This window comes from Nomascus leucogenys, chromosome 17, assembly GCF_006542625.1.
Source record: "Nomascus leucogenys isolate Asia chromosome 17, Asia_NLE_v1, whole genome shotgun sequence".
Taxonomy (NCBI): Eukaryota; Metazoa; Chordata; class Mammalia; order Primates; family Hylobatidae; genus Nomascus; species Nomascus leucogenys.
Window position 1 is genome coordinate 65,221,377 of NC_044397.1, and position 16,883 is coordinate 65,238,259.

The following is a 16,883-nucleotide window of genomic DNA, read 5'->3' on the forward strand; positions in this document are numbered from 1 at the left end:
GCAAGAGAAATTATTAATACATTGAATGTTCTATCTAGGAATGGAAAATGCAAGAAAACCAATGGTTGTAAGTGCTGCGATGTTGAAATCAGATAGCAATATGGAAATTAGAAGCTTTAAAGAAAAAAAAAAATGTTGAGCTAGAAAATAAACATTCTTCCGCATGTATCCAACAATGACTAAAAGCGATGAACATCATTGGCTGAATAAAAAAAGCATCATCTCTGGCAGCAGGACTTGCCAGGCACTTCTACTGCCTGAGACCGTCAGGGAGAATAAAAAGTAATAAAATATAATATACTAAATACATGATATTCCTCATGCTCATCAGAGAATCTTCTGCTAACTGCTTTGGCTTCTTAAGAATATCTACTTAACAAGAAATTGAATCTTCCAGATCAAATATTCTACTTTCTGTAAAGACAAAATAAAATTTAAAAATTTTTTTTTTTTTGAGATGGAGTCTCGCTCTGTCACCCAGGCTGGAGTGCAGTGGCGCGATCTTGGCTCACTGCAAGCTCCGCCTCCCGGGTTCACGCCATTCTCCTGCCTCAGCCTCTCCGAGTAGCTGGGACTACAGGTGCCCGCCACCACGCCTGGCTAATTTTTTGTATTTTTAGTAGAGACGGGGTTTCACCGTGGTCTCGATCTCCTGACCTCGTGATCCGCCCGCCTCAGCCTCCCAAAGTGCTGGGATTACAAGCGTGAGCCACCGCGCCCGGCAATTTAAAAATTTTTTAAAGAGAAGGAAACAAACAAAAAGATATTCTACTTTATATGGCTATCACTTATGGTCAATTACTAAGTTGATGTAATTATAAATCATTCTCTTGTGAGTCTTAGAGATACATACACACTATTCAGCACTAGACCAGTCTCACTGATTTGGGGATTCTGTTTAAGACCCGTAGGATCAGATCTTGAAACATAAATAATAATGCTAATTTTTGAAAACTTCTAAAACAAGCTGCATAAGCCATGTGTGGTGGCTCACCCACACCTGTAATATCAGCACTTTGGGAGGCTGAGGTCGGAGGATCATTTGAGCCCAGGAGTTCAAGACCAGCCTGGGCAACATAGGAAGACCCTGTTTTAACCAAAAAAAAAAAAAAATGTAATAAGGCCGGGTGCAGTGGCTCACAGAGTAAGACTCCATCTCAAAAAAAAAAAAAAAAATTAGCCAGGCACAGTTGCACACAACTATGGTTCCAGCTAAGGTAGGAGGATTGCTTGAGCCCAGGAGGTCGAGGCTGCAGTAAGCCATGATCACACAATGGCACGCCAGCCTGGATGACAGAGTGAGACCTGTCTCAAAAAAAAATAAAACAAGCTGTTTATATGATGATATAGCAGACAATAAAAAACATGGACTGTGCCCTTTAAGTGCTTCTTGGAGAGAAAGGGCACAAAACAATGCCACATTCCTTTTTGAGATGGAGTGTGGCTCTTGTTGCCCAGGCTGGGGTGTAATGGCATGGTCTCGACTCACTGCAACCTCCGCCTTCCAGGTTCAAGCGATTCTCCTGCCTCAGCCTCCCAAATAGTTGAGATTACAGGCATCTGCCACCATGCCCCACTAATTTTTGTACTTTTAGTAGAGAAAGGGGTTTCACCATGTTGGCCAGGCTGGTCTTGAACTCCTGACCTCAGGTGATCTGCCCACCTCGGCCTCCCAAAATGTTGGGACTACAGGCGTGAACCACCATGCCCAGCCAACAGTGATGCTTTTCTAAGCAACTTTATCAATAACAGCTTGAACTAAACACCAAAATGCTAAGATGATACCAAACAAAAGTGAGAAATGTGTACACAGAATATATCTATTTGGTGAACAAAGGAGGAAGAAAGAATAGGAAAGATGTCAGATGAAAAACATAAAAGCAAAAAACTGATCTAAGCTTAGGTGTTTCCCGCTTCAAAACCTTTAAAATTATAAAATGGGGAAATGTTTCTTTTATTGCGAATAGAAAAAAACGGCCAGGAGTAGTAGCTCACACCTGTAATCCCAACATTCTGAAAGGCTGAGACAGGAGTTCAAGACCAGCCCAAGCAACATAGCAAGACCCTGTCTCTACAAACACACAAAAATTTTTATCATTATAGCTGGGCATGGTGGTACATGCCTGTAGTCCCAGCTATTCAGGAGGCTGAAGCAGGAGAATTGCTCGAGCCCAGTAGTTGGAGGCTATGGTGAGCTCTGATCACACCACTGTACTCCAGCCTGGATGACAGAGGGAAATGCTGTCTCTAAAAAATAAAAACAAAAAGGAAATAGAAAAGAATGACTTAGGTTGGAGTATTTGAGGTTTTTTGTTTGTTTGTTTTTGAGACAGGGTCTCACTCTATCACCCAGGCTGGAGTACAGTGGCACAATCTCGGCTCACTGAAACCTCCACCTCCCAAGTTCAAGAGATTCTTCTGCCTCAGCCTCCCAAGTAGCTGGAACCACGGGTGTCTGCCACCATGCCTGGCTCATTTTTGTATTTTTAGTGGAGACGCGGTTTCACCATGTTGGCCAGGCTGGTCTCGAACTGCCGAATTCAGGTGATCCGCCTGCCTTGGCCCCCCAAAGTACTGGGATTACAGGTGTGAGCCACCACATCCAGGCTTAGGTTGTTTTTTGAGGGACTTTGATTCCTTTTCCTTCTCTCCTTCTTCTATGCCCTATTTCTTCACTTTTATCCTCCTTTCTCCTGGCCTTCCCTTTATTCCACGGTGAGGGAGGGTGGCCAGGCCCACTGTAATCTCAGTCTCAATGCTAAAGCTAGGCTGTGGCTAAGGAAGGCCAGAATCATGGCTGAGGGTCTGGATATTTCTTATTACCTGTGTGCCCCTAAATAAGTTGCTTTACATCTCTGTGCCTCCATTTTCTCCTTTATAAACTATGAATAATAGCATCAGCCCATAGGGTTGTTGTAAAGATTAAATAAGCCCAGGCAAAGCATTGAGAACTTTGCCCCAGCACTGTAGGTGTCATTATCATCATTGTTATACGCTGCATCTCAGCCTCTTTTTTTTTTTTTTTGAAACGGAGTCTTGCTCTGTTGCCTAGACTGAAGTGCAGTGGCATGACCTTGGCTCACAGCAACCTCCACCTCCCGGGTTCAAGTGATTCTCCTGCCTCAGCCTCCCAAGTAGCTGGATTACAGGTCCATGCCTGGCTACTTTTTTTTTGTATTTTTAGTAGAGAAGAGGTTTCACCATGTTGGCCAGGCTGGTCTCGAAGTCCTGACCTCAAGGGATCTGCCCTCCTTGGCCTCCCAAAGTGCTGGGATTATAGGCGTCAACCACTGTGCCCAGCCTCAGCTTATAACAAAAGCCTTCAGGTGCAAAGAAACTGGCTTGAGCCTTAGCACTTAGCACAACGTAAGGAGTAAAAAAGATATCATTAGTGTTAGTTCACAGGAAAACAAGAAATGGAGAAGAAAAAGACAATCATTTCATTTTAATTCTCTCCTTATCCCACTTACAGGCACACTAAACATGGGTATTTAGAGAATTATTTAAAAATATTTATTAGCTTGTTTCTGTGTTTTAAAGGGAGTAATAGCTTTACCTGGTCTCTCCACTTTTATAACTTCTGCTCCAAGATCTCCTAAATTCATAGTAGCAAAAGGTCCCGCCAGGACTCTACAATGTTAAAAATGATAAATAAATTAATTATCATCTAGAAAATGTTTATATTAATTATTTTCCAACAACCGGTCAACACAGACAAGCTCATATAATGCTAGTAAGAATCAAAACAGTTAAAACTGTAATTTGGCCATATGTAATAGGAGCTTTAAAAATATATATCCCCTTTGATCCTATAATTATTTTTCTTTTTTTTTTTTTTTTTTGGAGACGGAGTCTTGCTCTGTCACCCAGGCTGGAGTGCAGTGGCACTATCGCAGCTCACTGCAAGCTCCACCTCCTGGGTTCACGCCATTCTCCTGCCTCAGCCTCCCGAGTAGCTGGGACTACAGGTGCCCAGCACCACACCCGGCTAACTTTTTTGTATTTTTAGTAGAGACAGGGTTTCACCATGTTAGCCAGGATGGTCTCGATCTCCTGACCTCCTGATCCGCCCACCTCGGCCTCCCAAAGTGCTGGGATTACAGGCGTGAGCCACTGTGCCTGGCCCCTGTAATTCTTTTTCTAGAATTTTATCCTGAGGAAGAAATCAAAACTGAGGGAAACATTTGTGTACAAGGAAGCCTAATTTATTTATTTTTATTATTATTATTATTATTATTATTATACTTTAGGTTTTAGGGTACATGTGCACAATGTGCAGGTTTGTTACATACGTATGCATGTACCATGTTGTTTTGCTGCACCCATTAACTCGTCATTTAGCGTTAGGTATATCTCCTAATGCTGTCCCTCCCCCCCTCCCCCCACCCCACAACAGTCCCCAGAGTGTGATGTTCCCCTTCCTGTGTCCATGAGTTCTCATTGTTCAGTTCCCACCTATGAGTGAGAACATGCAGTGTTTGGTTTTTTGTCCTTGCGATAGTTTACTGAGAATGATGATTTCCAGCTTCATCCATGTCCCTACAAAGGACATGAACTCATCATTTTTTATGGCTGCATAGTATTCCATGGTATATATGTGCCACATTTTCTTAATCCAGTCTATCGTTGTTGGACATTTGGGTTGGTTCCAACTCTTTGCTATTGTGAATAGTGCCGCAATAGACATACGTGTGCATGTGTCTTTATAGCAGCATGATTTATAGTCCTTTGGGTATATACCCAGTAATGGGATGGCTGGGTCAAATGGTATTTCTAGTTCTAGATCCCTGAGGAATCGCCACACTGACTTCCACAATGGTTGAACTAGTTTACAGTCCCACCAACAGTGTAAAGTCTTCCTATTTCTCCACATCCTCTCCAGCACCTGTTGTTTCCTGACTTTTTAATGATGGCCATTCTAACTGGTGTGAGATGGTATCTCACTGTGGTTTTGATTTGCATTTCTCTGATGGCCAGTGATGATGAGCATTTCTTCATGTGTTTTTTGGCTGCATAAATGTCTTCTTTTGAGAAGTGTCTGTTCATGTCCTTTGCCCACTTTTTGATGGGGTTGTTTGTTTTTTTCTTGTAAATTTGTTTGAGTTCATTGTAGATTCTGGATATTAGCCCTTTGTCAGATGAGTAGGTTGCAAAAATTTTCTCCCATTCTGTAGGTTGTCTGTTCACTCTGATGGTAGTTTCTTTTGCTGTGCAGAAGCTCTTTAGTTTAATTAGATCCCATTTGTCAATTTTGGCTTTTGTTGCCATTGCTTTTGGTGTTTTAGACATGAAGTCCTTGCCCACGCCTATGTCCTGAATGGTATTGCCTAGGTTTTCTTGTAGGATTTTAATGGTTTTAGGTCTAACATTTAAGTCTTTAATCCATCTTGAATTAATTTTTGTATAAGGTGTAAGGAAGGGATCCAGTTTCAGCTTTCTACATATGGCTAGCCAGTTTTCCCAGCACCATTTATTAAATAGGGAATCCTTTCCCCATTTCTTGTTTTTGTCAGGTTTGTCAAAGATCAGATAGTCGTAGATATGCGGCATCATTTCTGAGGGCTCTGTTCTGTTCCATTGATCTATGTCTCTGTTGTGGTACCAGTACCATGCTGTTTTGGTTACTGTAGCCTTGTAGTATAGTTTGAAGTCAGGTAGCGTGATGCCTCCAGCTTTGTTCTTTTGGCTGAGGATTGACTTGGCGATGCGGGCTCTTTTTTGGTTCCATATGAACTTTAAAGTAGTTTTTTCCAATTCTGTGAAGAAAGTCATTGGTAGCTTGATGGGGATGGCATTGAATCTATAAATTACCTTGGGCAGTATGGCCATTTTCACGATATTGATTCTTCCAACCCATGAGCATGGAATGTTCTAAGGAAGCCTAATTTATAATCATGAAAGATTAGAGGATGATTAAGTAATTATGTGACATCGATATGTTAATTACTATTTTACTTTTTTGTTGAATTTTGAATAACATAGGAAAATATTAAAAATATAACATTGTGTTTAAATTGTGGGTAAAACTGTAATTTCAATATGGTTCCAATTTTTGTTTTTTAAGATTATATATAAATACACATTGGGAAAAGGCATAAATACTACACTAATTGTCTCATAGAATGATGATATTACAGGAATTTTTCTTTTCTTATTTTCTTCTGTAAAATTTCAACATAAGCGTATAAGTCTCTTCATATAATTCAAAAAATTAAAAGTTTTTGAGGAAAGGGAAAAACCCAATCACCAAAATGTAGATAAACCAATACAAACCTTGTTAGATCCAGAATTTTTACCCCTTCCAATGGCTTTATATTGTTCATATCTGGCAAAACAGAGAAAACATTTCAAGATAATTCATTACTAATTTTCTTACATTTTCACATACACCATTATAAGCTTGAGACAGATGACAAGGACTACAGTGATTCTTAGCAAGGGAGTCCACAGACCACAAGGCTCTAGTAAAGAATGCTGGAAGCTCAGCCAGACACGGTGGCTCACTCCTGTATCCCAGCACTTTCAGAGGTCAAGGCAGGCGGATCACCTGAGATCACGAATTCGAGACCAGCCTGGCCAACATGGTGAAACCCCATCTGTACTAAAAATACAAAAATTAGCCAGGCATCGTGGCACATGCCTGTATTCCCAGTTATTTGGGAGGCTGAGGCAGGAGAATCACTTGAACCCAGGAGGCGGAGGTTGCAGTGAGTTGAGATCGTGCAGCTGCACTCCAGCCTGGGCGACAGAGCAAGGCTCTGTCTCAAAAAAAAAAAATACTGGAAGCTCATACAGTAGGCATTCTCTCCTTGAAATGAGCCAATTTATTATTTTCTAAGAAATTGCTGTCACAGGCCAGGTATGGTGGCTCACGCCTGTAATCCCACCACTTTGGGAGGCGGAGGTGGGTGGATCACTTGAGGTCAGGCACTTGAGACCAGCCTGCCCAACATGGTGAAATCCCATCTCTACTAAAAATACAAAAAATAGCCAGGCACTGTGGCATGTGCATGTAATTCTAGCTACTCGCTGAGGCAGGAGGATCCTTTGAACCCGGGAGGCGGAAGCTGTAGTGAGCCAAGATCGAGCCACTGCACTCCAACTGAGCAAGAGCAAGATACCATCTCAAAAAAAGAAAAAAAAAAATTACTATCACAATCACAGCAATAGCAAATATTTGAAGTGCATGTGATTGGTGCCTTATTTTCTTGACAGCCTACTTACATGGAAAACCAAATTATAATCAGAAGGTAAACTGATAGGCAAAGCATCAGAAAAAGGAAAGTAGCTAAAACCATGTTTAATGTGGTAAATTGTTACAGCTATTTCCCCAAAAATCACACCTCCAGATATCCACAACCTCATACATTCTCCTCCCACGTTGGCACTGGGCTTGGACATCTGCCTTGTTTTTGCCAACAAGATATTAGGAAAGTTGATTCCAGCAGAGGCAGGATAAGTGCTTACACACTGGGGCTTGACTTTTTGGACCACTTCCATCTTCATGTGAAGAAGCACAAGATGAAAGAACACATGGAGAGAAGTTCAGCTGAGACTGTCATTGCAGCAGTCCTAGCTGAGGCCCAGACATCTGGATGAAGCCATCTTGGAACACCTAGGCCGAGCCAAGCCACTAGCTATTTGCAGACACATGAATAAACCCAGGTGAATCCAGCAAAAGAATTGCCCAACTGGCCAGGCATGGTGGCTCACGCCTGTAATCCCAGCACTTTGGGAGGCCAAGGCGGGCAGATCACCTGAGGTCAGGAGTTCCAGACCAGCCTGGCCAACCCCGTCTCTACTAAAAATGCAAAATTAGCCAGGTATGGTGGCGCATGCCTGTAATTCCAGCTACTCGGGAGGCTGAGGCAGGAGAATCGCTTGAACCCAGGAGGCAGAGGTTGCAGTAATCTGAGATGGCGCCATTACACTCCAGCCTGGGCAACAAAAGCAAAACTCTGTCTTAAAAAAAAAAAAAAAAGAAAGAAAGAATTGCCCAATCAACCCACAGAACTTTGAGAAAAAAATAAAGTCTTGTTTTAATGCACTAAGTTTTGGAGTGGTTTGTTATATGGCAATAGATTAATACAATGGCTTACAGCAGAGATAACCTGTTATAGTAACGAGAATGATCCTTTTTTATGTAAAACATAATATCCTTCCCTGCTCAAAATCCTCTATGGCTTCCTACTAAACTTAGAATGAAATCCAGCTTCTTTCCACGGCTCACAAAATCCTGCTTGTTGTGGCCCTTGACACTTAAAAATATGATAGAAGGAAAAATATTACAGAAAGGCAGAAAGATCGAGATAAGAAAATCACCTACAGAGCAGAACAAAAAAAAATAAATAAAAGTGGAAAATGGAGAAAAGAAAAATAAAACATCAATCCAGGAAACCCAATAATATGAGCTTCTTTAGTGAACAGCAAAAACAGAAAAGAGAATATTACCAATGAAATAATTCAGAAAAAAATTGCCTAGAACTGAAAGGCATAAATTTCCAGATTGGAAGGTCCCTCTACTGGCCCAGTATAATGGATTTTAAAAAGACACAGAGCAAGCACACCAAGACATCACTGTGAAAATCTGGAATACTGACTTCTCTGACAAAAGATCTGAAACATTTCTAGGGAGAAAAAAGCAGGTCAGATATAAAGGATTGGTTATCAGGAGGACATTGAATTTCTCAACAATGCTGAAAGACAAAACAAAAAACTGGAGCAAAAAAAAAACCCTTAAAATTCTGAGGGGAGAAATTCTTTCTCCCTAAAATTCTAAACCCAATTAAAGCACAAGTCAAGTGTGAGGGTAGAAAAAAATATATTTTTAGTCACGCAGGTTTTCAAAAACTACCTCTCATGCATCCTTTCTTGGAAAAATTACTTTCAAAGGTAATCCAGAAATTTAGAAAATTACTTTATAAGAAAATCATTCCTCCCCACCTGAATATAAGACTCTAGATCCAACTTACAAGTAAGTGACAGGAGCTATAGGAGACAGAGGACTATGTTCAAGGACACCATACGGAAGCAGGCAGAAAAATCCAGAATGCCTGAAACACTGCAGGAAATGGAAATGTTTATTTCTTTAACAAATAAAAAGGCAAGAAAAATGCAAGATGTAGAAGGAGACCCCAAATTAAATGAGACTTAAGAGAAGTGTCAACCAACCACAGTATATGAGCCTCACTTAGAGCCTGATTCAAACAAACTATTAAAAATCAGATAACGGTAGGCAAGGTGGCTCATGCCTGTAATCGCAGCACTTTGTGAGGCAAAGGTGGGCATATCACTTAAGGTCAGGAATTCGAGACCAGCCTGGCCAACATGGTGAAATCCCATCTCTACAAAAATACAAACATATAGCTGGGTGTGGCAACAACCACCAGTAGTCCCAGCTACTCAGGAGGCTGAGACAGGATCATCTCTTGAACCCAAGAGGCAGAGGTTGCAGTGAGCCGAGATTACACCACTGCACTCCAGGCTGGGCAACATAGGGAGACTCTATCTCAAAAATAAAATAAAATAAAATACAAAAAGAATAAAATAAAATAAAGCAGAGGGGTGAAGTGTAAAGCTCAGGATGACAACAAGGAAGATACCAACACAATAGCTGAGAGGTTTGCGCTTGCATTGCGGTATGGGATAAATGGAGGATAGATATCGAGAAGGCAATTAAAGAAACTGGACAAATATTAACAAAGAGAAATAAAAAGGTATACATGAGTAGCAATGTAATCAGAGTATGAATAATAATTGTAGTATTTCAAAAAATTTTTTAAACAAACGTAATTTAACAGTTTAATTTAGCAAGGAAAAAATGATTTGTGAAATCGGACAACCCCTCCCCACCCTTCCCCAAGTCACAGCAGATTTAGAGGGCCGCCAGCGCTGCTTGTATAGTGGGCACAGTGGGAGAGAACTTATGGATAGAAAAAGGAAAGTGATGTGCAGGGAGTAGAAGCAAGGTATAGAAACAGCTAGTGCCTTATCTGAACACGATCTGAACAGCTGGTGGCTGTAAGTCTTTGAGGTCCAGCTGCTGGGACTGGCTGAGAGTCAGCAACTGTTATTGAAGTATACCCCTAAGTTAGGTTTTCAGTTTGCTTACCTACTAAATTAGGTTGTGGGTTGTAGGTAAAAACTCAAGTATGTGAGTATGGAGGCTTTCTTAGGCCAGATTTTAGTTTGATGAAACAGTATAATAACGACCTAAATACTGAATAGTGATCTAACAAAATTTATAATTTGGAAGGATGGAAAGGGCATGAATATTTGTTCAAATGGTAGTGAAAGAAAGCTAGTCTTTTTTTTGGAGACGGAGTCTCACACTGTCTCCCAGGCTTGTGATCCTGGCTCACTGCAATCTCCGCTTTCCAGGTTCAAGTGATTCTCTTGCCTCAGCCTCCCAAGTAGCTGGGATTACAGGCACCTGCCACCAGGCCCAGCTAATTTTTGTATTTTTAGTAGAGGTGGGGTTTCGCCATGTTGGCCAGGCTGGTCTCGAACTCCTGACCTCAGGTGATCCACCCACCTCGACCTCCCAAAGTGCTGCGATTACAGGCGTGAGGCACTGTGCCTGGCCTGGTAGAGTCTTTATCTCTACCGATAGTGCCTTAAAAAAAAACAAAATAATCAATAACATTATAATCAGGTTATTTAGCAATGTGGCAGAAAAAAAACGGCAAAAAGAATTGAAATTTGTTGTCTCTGGGCAAAGGGAAGGGGCAGAAAGGCATAAGGGGTTACTCTTCTTCATAATTAACACTATAGAACTTCTGAAGTTTTAAAACCAAGTATACCTAAAACTTTGATTTTAAAAATTAAAAAATAAATTATAAATTATATTACATTCGTGAACAACAGGGTGAAGTATCATTCTGTGTATCTCCTGCTATACAGCCCCCTGAAGTGCTTTGATAAATATTTCTACTCTGAAGCTTTTACTGACTCATTGTACACATGGCAGCAGCACCACAGAGGAATTACAGTTAATACCCAGATTCTGCATTTGGGAATTTTACTACTCACTAAATTTTTTTTTTTTTTTGAGATGGAGTCACTCTGTTGCCCAGGCTGGAGTGATCTCAGCTCACTGCAACCTCCATCTCCCGGGTTCTAGTGATTCTCCTGCCTCAGCCTCCCAAGTAGCTAGGATTACAGGCATGTGCCACCATGTCCCGCTATTTTTTTGTATTTTTAGTAGAGACGGGGTTTCGCCATGTTGGCCAGGCTGATCTCAAACGCCTCATCTCAGGTGATCCATCCCCCTCAGCCTCCCACAGTGCTGGCATTATGGGCATGAGCCAGCCACCACGCCCAGCCTACTCACTAAAATTTACTTGTAACCCCAAAATCAATACATGTGGAGCTTTCACGGTCATTCCCAGACATGCACAGAATGCAGGAAAATTTGAGTAGGTCATTGTGTATGTTCCCAGCTGAGGCTGAACAAGGTGATACTTGTTTCACCTCTCATACTATAAACAAGTGTCCTCTTGCAGTATATTTAATGTTAGGTTTTTAACATTTTTGTGCTTTTTGTTGGTGATCTCACTGTTCATGGCCCAGAAGCATAGTGCTGTCTAGTGTTCCAAAGCATAAGAAGGCCATGATGTGCGTTATAGAGAAAATATATTGTTAGATAAGCTTCATTCAGGCATGAGTTATAGTGCTGTAGATCATGAGTTCAATGTTAATGAATCAACAGGGTGTTAATGAAATCAATAACTTGTCTTTAAAAAGAAACACAGGCCAGGTACAGTGATTCACACCTGTAATCCCAGCACTTTGGGAGAAGGCAGGGAGATCACTTAAGGTCAGGAGTTAGAGACCAGCCTGGCCAGCATGGCGAAACCCTGTCTCTACTGAAAATACAAAAGTAGCCGGGCATGTTGGTGCACACCTGTAATCCCAGCTACTAAGGGGGCTGAGGCAGGAGAATCGCTTGAACCTGGGAGGCAGAGGCTGCAGTGAGCCAAGATTGCTGCAGTGAGCCAAGATTGCTGCAGTGAGCCGAGATTGCACCACCACACTCCAGCCTGGGAGACAGAGTGAGACTCTGTCTCAAAAAAAAAAAAATTTAAACGCACTACAGTGAAAGATATCATGAATACAATTAGAAGATAAATGACAGCCTGAAAGGCTAAAAAATAAAGAAGAAAGGTTTTTAGGTATAAAGAACTCTCACATATCAGTAAGAAAGAAACACAGCCTAATGGAAAAGTGGGAAAAGAACATGACCAACCAACTCACAAATAAATAAAAATCTCCAGTATCATAGCAAAAGATGTTCATAGCAATTCCACTTAAAATCAAAAAGATGAATATTATCACAATAAAATTTTTTTTCTCACCACATTGGAAAACATTTAAAAGATAACTATTCAATACTCGCAAAAGTGGGGTGAAATGGACACTTTCATACATTGTGGAATATCAATCAGTAACAATCTTTTAGGAGAGCAATTGACACTTTCTATAATATTTTAAAATCTTAATAGCCTTTAATTAAGTTTTCCTGTTGGCAGAGTTGAATTCACAGGAACATTCTACAAGTATGCTAAGAGATACGTATAAAAATGTTCATGGCAGAAATTTTGTTTTGATTTTCTGCTGTACTTTAGATGTTTTATAATCAACTTTATTCATTTATTTATTTTTCTAGAGACAAGGTCTGGGCTTTGTTGCCCAGGCTAGAGTGCAGTGGCAGGAACATACATAGTTAGTTCACTGTAACGTCGACCTTCTGGGCTCAAGCAATCCTCTCACCTGAGCCTGCTAAGTAGCTGAGGCTACAGGCATGAGCCACTGCGTCCAGCACCTAATTAACTTTATTGAAAAATGACTTACCTATAATAATAATATATATAATAAATTGTAATATTCTTAGCCAGGTGTGGTGGCATGCTTGTGGCCCTACCTACTTGAGAAGCTGAGGTGGGGAAATGAGCCCAGGAGTTCAAGGTTACAGAGAGCCATGATGGGCCAGGTGCGGTGGCTCACACCTGTAATCCCAGCACTCCGGGAGGCCGAGGTGAGTGGATCACCTGAGGTCAGGAGTTCAAGACCAGCCTGGCCAACATGGCAAAACCCCGTCTCTATTAAAAACACAAAAATTAACCAGGCATGGTGGCGCACACCTGTAATCCCAGCTACTCGGAAGGCTGAGGCAGGAGAATTGCTCTAACCCAGGAAGCAGAGGTTGCAGTGAGCCAAGATCGCACCACTGCACTCCAGCCTGGGGGACAGAGTGAGACTCCATCTCAAAAAACAAAACAAAAACAATACAGTGAGCCAGGATCACGCCACAGCATTCTAGCCTGAGCAACAGAGCAAGACCCTGTTTCTAAGAAAAATACACACACACACACACAGGATATACATTATATAAATAATGTTATACAAATAACTATATATAATACATTATATATAATTTATATGATATACTATATATTATTTCTATAAATATAATAAATTGTACAATTAAATAAATTTTGACAGATGTAAACACCTGTGAAATTGAGAGACAGGACTAGCTGGACTTCCTAGGCCGACTAAGAATTCCTAAGCCTAGCTGGGAAGGTGACCGCACCCATCTTTAAACACGGGGCTTCTAAGTCAGCTCACACCCAACCAATTAGGTAGTAAAGAGGGTTCACTAAAATACAAATTAGGCTAAAAGCAGGAGGTAAAGAAATAGACAAATCACATATCACCTGAGAGCACAGGGGAAGGGACAATGGGGTATAAACCCCAGGCATTCGAGCCGGGAGTGGGTAAACCCCCTTTGGGCCCCCTCCCATTGTATGGGAGCTCTGTTTTTACTCTATTAAATCTTGCAACTGCACACTCTTCTGGTCCGTGTTTGTTATGGCTCAAGCTGAGCTTTTGATTGCTGTCCACCACTGCTGTTTGCCGCTGTCACAGACCCGCCGCTGACTTCCACCCCTCCGGATCCGGCAGGGTGTCCACTGTGTTTCTGATCCAGCGAGGCGCCCATTGCTGCTCTTGATTGGGCTAAAGGCTCACCATTGTTCCTGCATGGCTAAGTGCCCAGTTTTGTCCTAATCGAGCTGAACACTAGTCGCTGGGTTCCACGGTTCTCTTTCATGACCCACGGATTCCATGACCCACGGCTTCTAATAGAGCTATAACACTCACTGCATGGCCCAAGATTCCATTCCTTGGAATCCATGAGGCCAAGAACCCCAGGTCAAAGAACAAAAGGCTTGCCGCCATCTTGGGAGTGGCCCGCCACCATATCATGGGAGCTCTAAGAACAAAGACCCACCCGTAACATTTGGTGGCCTCATCTGGGGATTCTCCAAAGCAGTGAGTAATATTGGACCACTTTCACTTGCTGTTCTCTCCTATCCTTCCTTAGAATCAGAGGAAATACCAGGCACCTGTTGGCCAGTTAAAAACAATTAGCGTGGCTGCGAGACTTAAGACTCAGGTGTGAGGCTTCCTGGGAAAAGGCTTTCTAACAACCCCCAACCCTTCTGGTTGGGAGCAATGGTCTGGCTGGAACCAGCTGCTGCTTTCACAATTTTCCTGGGGAAGCTGAGGGCCGACTAGAGACAGAAAGGTGTCATCCCAAACTCCCAGCATTGGCCGGTTGAGATCATGGCGCAGCCAGTCTTTATTCAACAGTTGCCCATGCGTGCGCCCCTACATCTCCTTCTGACCCATATCTCCTGGGTCCCGACCGTGACTTTTTTAAAGTGTAGCCTCAAAATTCTCCTTACCTCTGAATCTACTTCCTCTGATCCCTGCCTCCTAGGTACTAATGCTTCAGACTTTCACTTCCTCTCCCAAGTATTACAGCAGGTTGTATCTCCAAAGGGATCTAAGGAAGCGCTACACTGTATCCTTAGGTATCTAGGCTATGAACCCAGGGAGTCTTGTCCCTGGTGCCCCTCCCAATATATAGCTCTCGACATGGGCAGTTATGTGGGACCCGTTTTCCACCACCCTTGCCAGGACCCCAAGTTGGTAAATGGCTAGGATTCCTCTCCCATTGTGTAAGATGCTCTCCTCCCCCAATTTCTACCCAGCTTCCCCCACTGCAATACAATCTCCAAGCCTTGGCTCCTTGGCCAGGGCCTTAGAACTGACGACCCAGTACTTTAACAACTGGAACTGGGTCTACGACAACATAATAGATCAGGATGAAAGCGAATTGAGTAAATTAAAGGGAGGCACATATTCCCATAGTGGCAAATGGGGGCAACAAGCAAACGTCCTTCCACTGTGTTCCCAAAATCCATCTACTGAAAGAGAGAGAGGGAAAGAGAGAGAGAGGAAAAGAAAGAGAGATATACAAGTAGTTAAAGAAAAAACAGCGTACCCTGTTCCTTTAAAAGCCAAGGTAAATTTAAAACCTACAATTGATAATTGAAGGTCTTCTCCATGACTCTATAACACTCCAATACCACCTTGTTGTCAGTGTAAACAATGGCGTAGCCTGAAAACACTGAGACCACTGACAACCCATAGCCTTCCTATCAAAAATCCTTAACCCACTAACCCGTGGATGGCCCAAATGCATTCAATCGGTAGCGGCAACTGCTTTGCTAGCAGAAGTAGAAAAGTAACATTTAGAGGAAACCTCATTGTGAGCACACCTCACCAGCTCAGAATTATCCTAATTCAAAAAAAGCAAAAACGTAGCTTACTAACTCAAAAATCTAAAAGTATAGAGCTATTCTGTTAGAAAAAGGTGATTTAACACTAACCACTGAAAATTCCCTTAACCCAGCAGATTTCCTAACAGGGGATTTAAATCTTAATTACCATACAAAGGTCCGACCAGACCTAGGAGGAACTCCATTCAGGACAAGAAGATAGATGGTTCCTCCAGGGTGACCGAGGGAAAAAACACAATGGGTATTCACTAATTGATAGGGAAACACTTGTAAAAGCAGAGTTAGGGAAATTGGTCTGCCAAACACGCAAGCTGTTTGCACTCAGACAAGCTTTAAAGTACTTACAAAAAAAGCAAACCCATCTTTTTCTCCTCGCTCTTCTTCTCGTAGGAAAAAGGCACATAGGATAAACAGGATTCATCTCTCATATTTCTTACCCAAAAGGACTTAATCTGGGACAACAAAAAGTTTAAGGTCGATAATTAGGGCATATTCCTACAAAGGAAAGAAGGACAAAGGCCCTAGAGGGCAAAAACTCTATCTCAATCCTGACTCAAAAGGATACCTATGTTAGGTAACAGGAGCACCCTAATGGCGCTGGTTCCGGCTTCTTCTTCCTCCCCAACACAGGCCCGCCAAAAAGGAGCCAACCAGAGGTCACGCCTTCCCGCCTCGGCCTAGGCCCAGCCCCTCAGCCAACCAGCAACCCCCACGTAACGTCCTCGGGCATGAAAGACGGAGGCCGCAGAGCTCTCTCTCTGTCTTCCCTTCCGCTTCCGCTCTCCCTTGGACTCCTCCAATAAAGATCTCGACTGCAACCGGTGTGGCGTGGTCTTAGTCTGAGCCTACAGAGCTACTCTTTCAACCTACACCCTCTCTGAAACAAATTTGCATAAGAACTGTTGTTTATGGGAATGCATCCTTTTTTTTTTTTTTCTTTTTTTTGAGATGGAGTCTCGCTCTGTCGCCCAGGCTGGAGTGCAGTGGCGCAATCTCGGCTCACTGCAAGCTCCGCCTCCCGGGTTCACGCCATTCTCCTGCCTCAGCCTCTCCGAGTAGCTGGGACTACAGGTGCCTGCCACCACACCCGGCTAATTTTTTGTATTTTTTAGTAGAGACGGGGTTTCACCGTGGTCTCGATCTCCTGACCTCGTGATCTGCCCGCCTTGGCCTCCCAAAGTGCTAGGATTACAAGCGTGAGCCACCGCACCCAGCCGGGAATGCATCTTGATG

The 16,883-nt window shown here is 42.4% G+C and overlaps 1 protein-coding gene across 2 annotated transcripts in view; it reads right to left on the reverse strand.

Moving 5' to 3' along the window:
• SUGCT (succinyl-CoA:glutarate-CoA transferase) overlaps nucleotides 1-16,883 on the reverse strand; it is a 746,309-nt gene that overhangs the window by 692,449 nt on the left and 36,977 nt on the right. For both annotated transcript variants that reach the window (XM_003268972.3, XM_012496977.2), the window contains exons 2-3: nucleotides 6,274-6,325; nucleotides 3,557-3,630 (exon numbers count right to left, since the gene is read on the reverse strand). In XM_003268972.3, coding sequence (XP_003269020.2) covers nucleotides 3,557-3,630; nucleotides 6,274-6,325 — 126 coding nt within the window. The remainder of the gene's footprint in view (nucleotides 1-3,556; nucleotides 3,631-6,273; nucleotides 6,326-16,883) is intronic.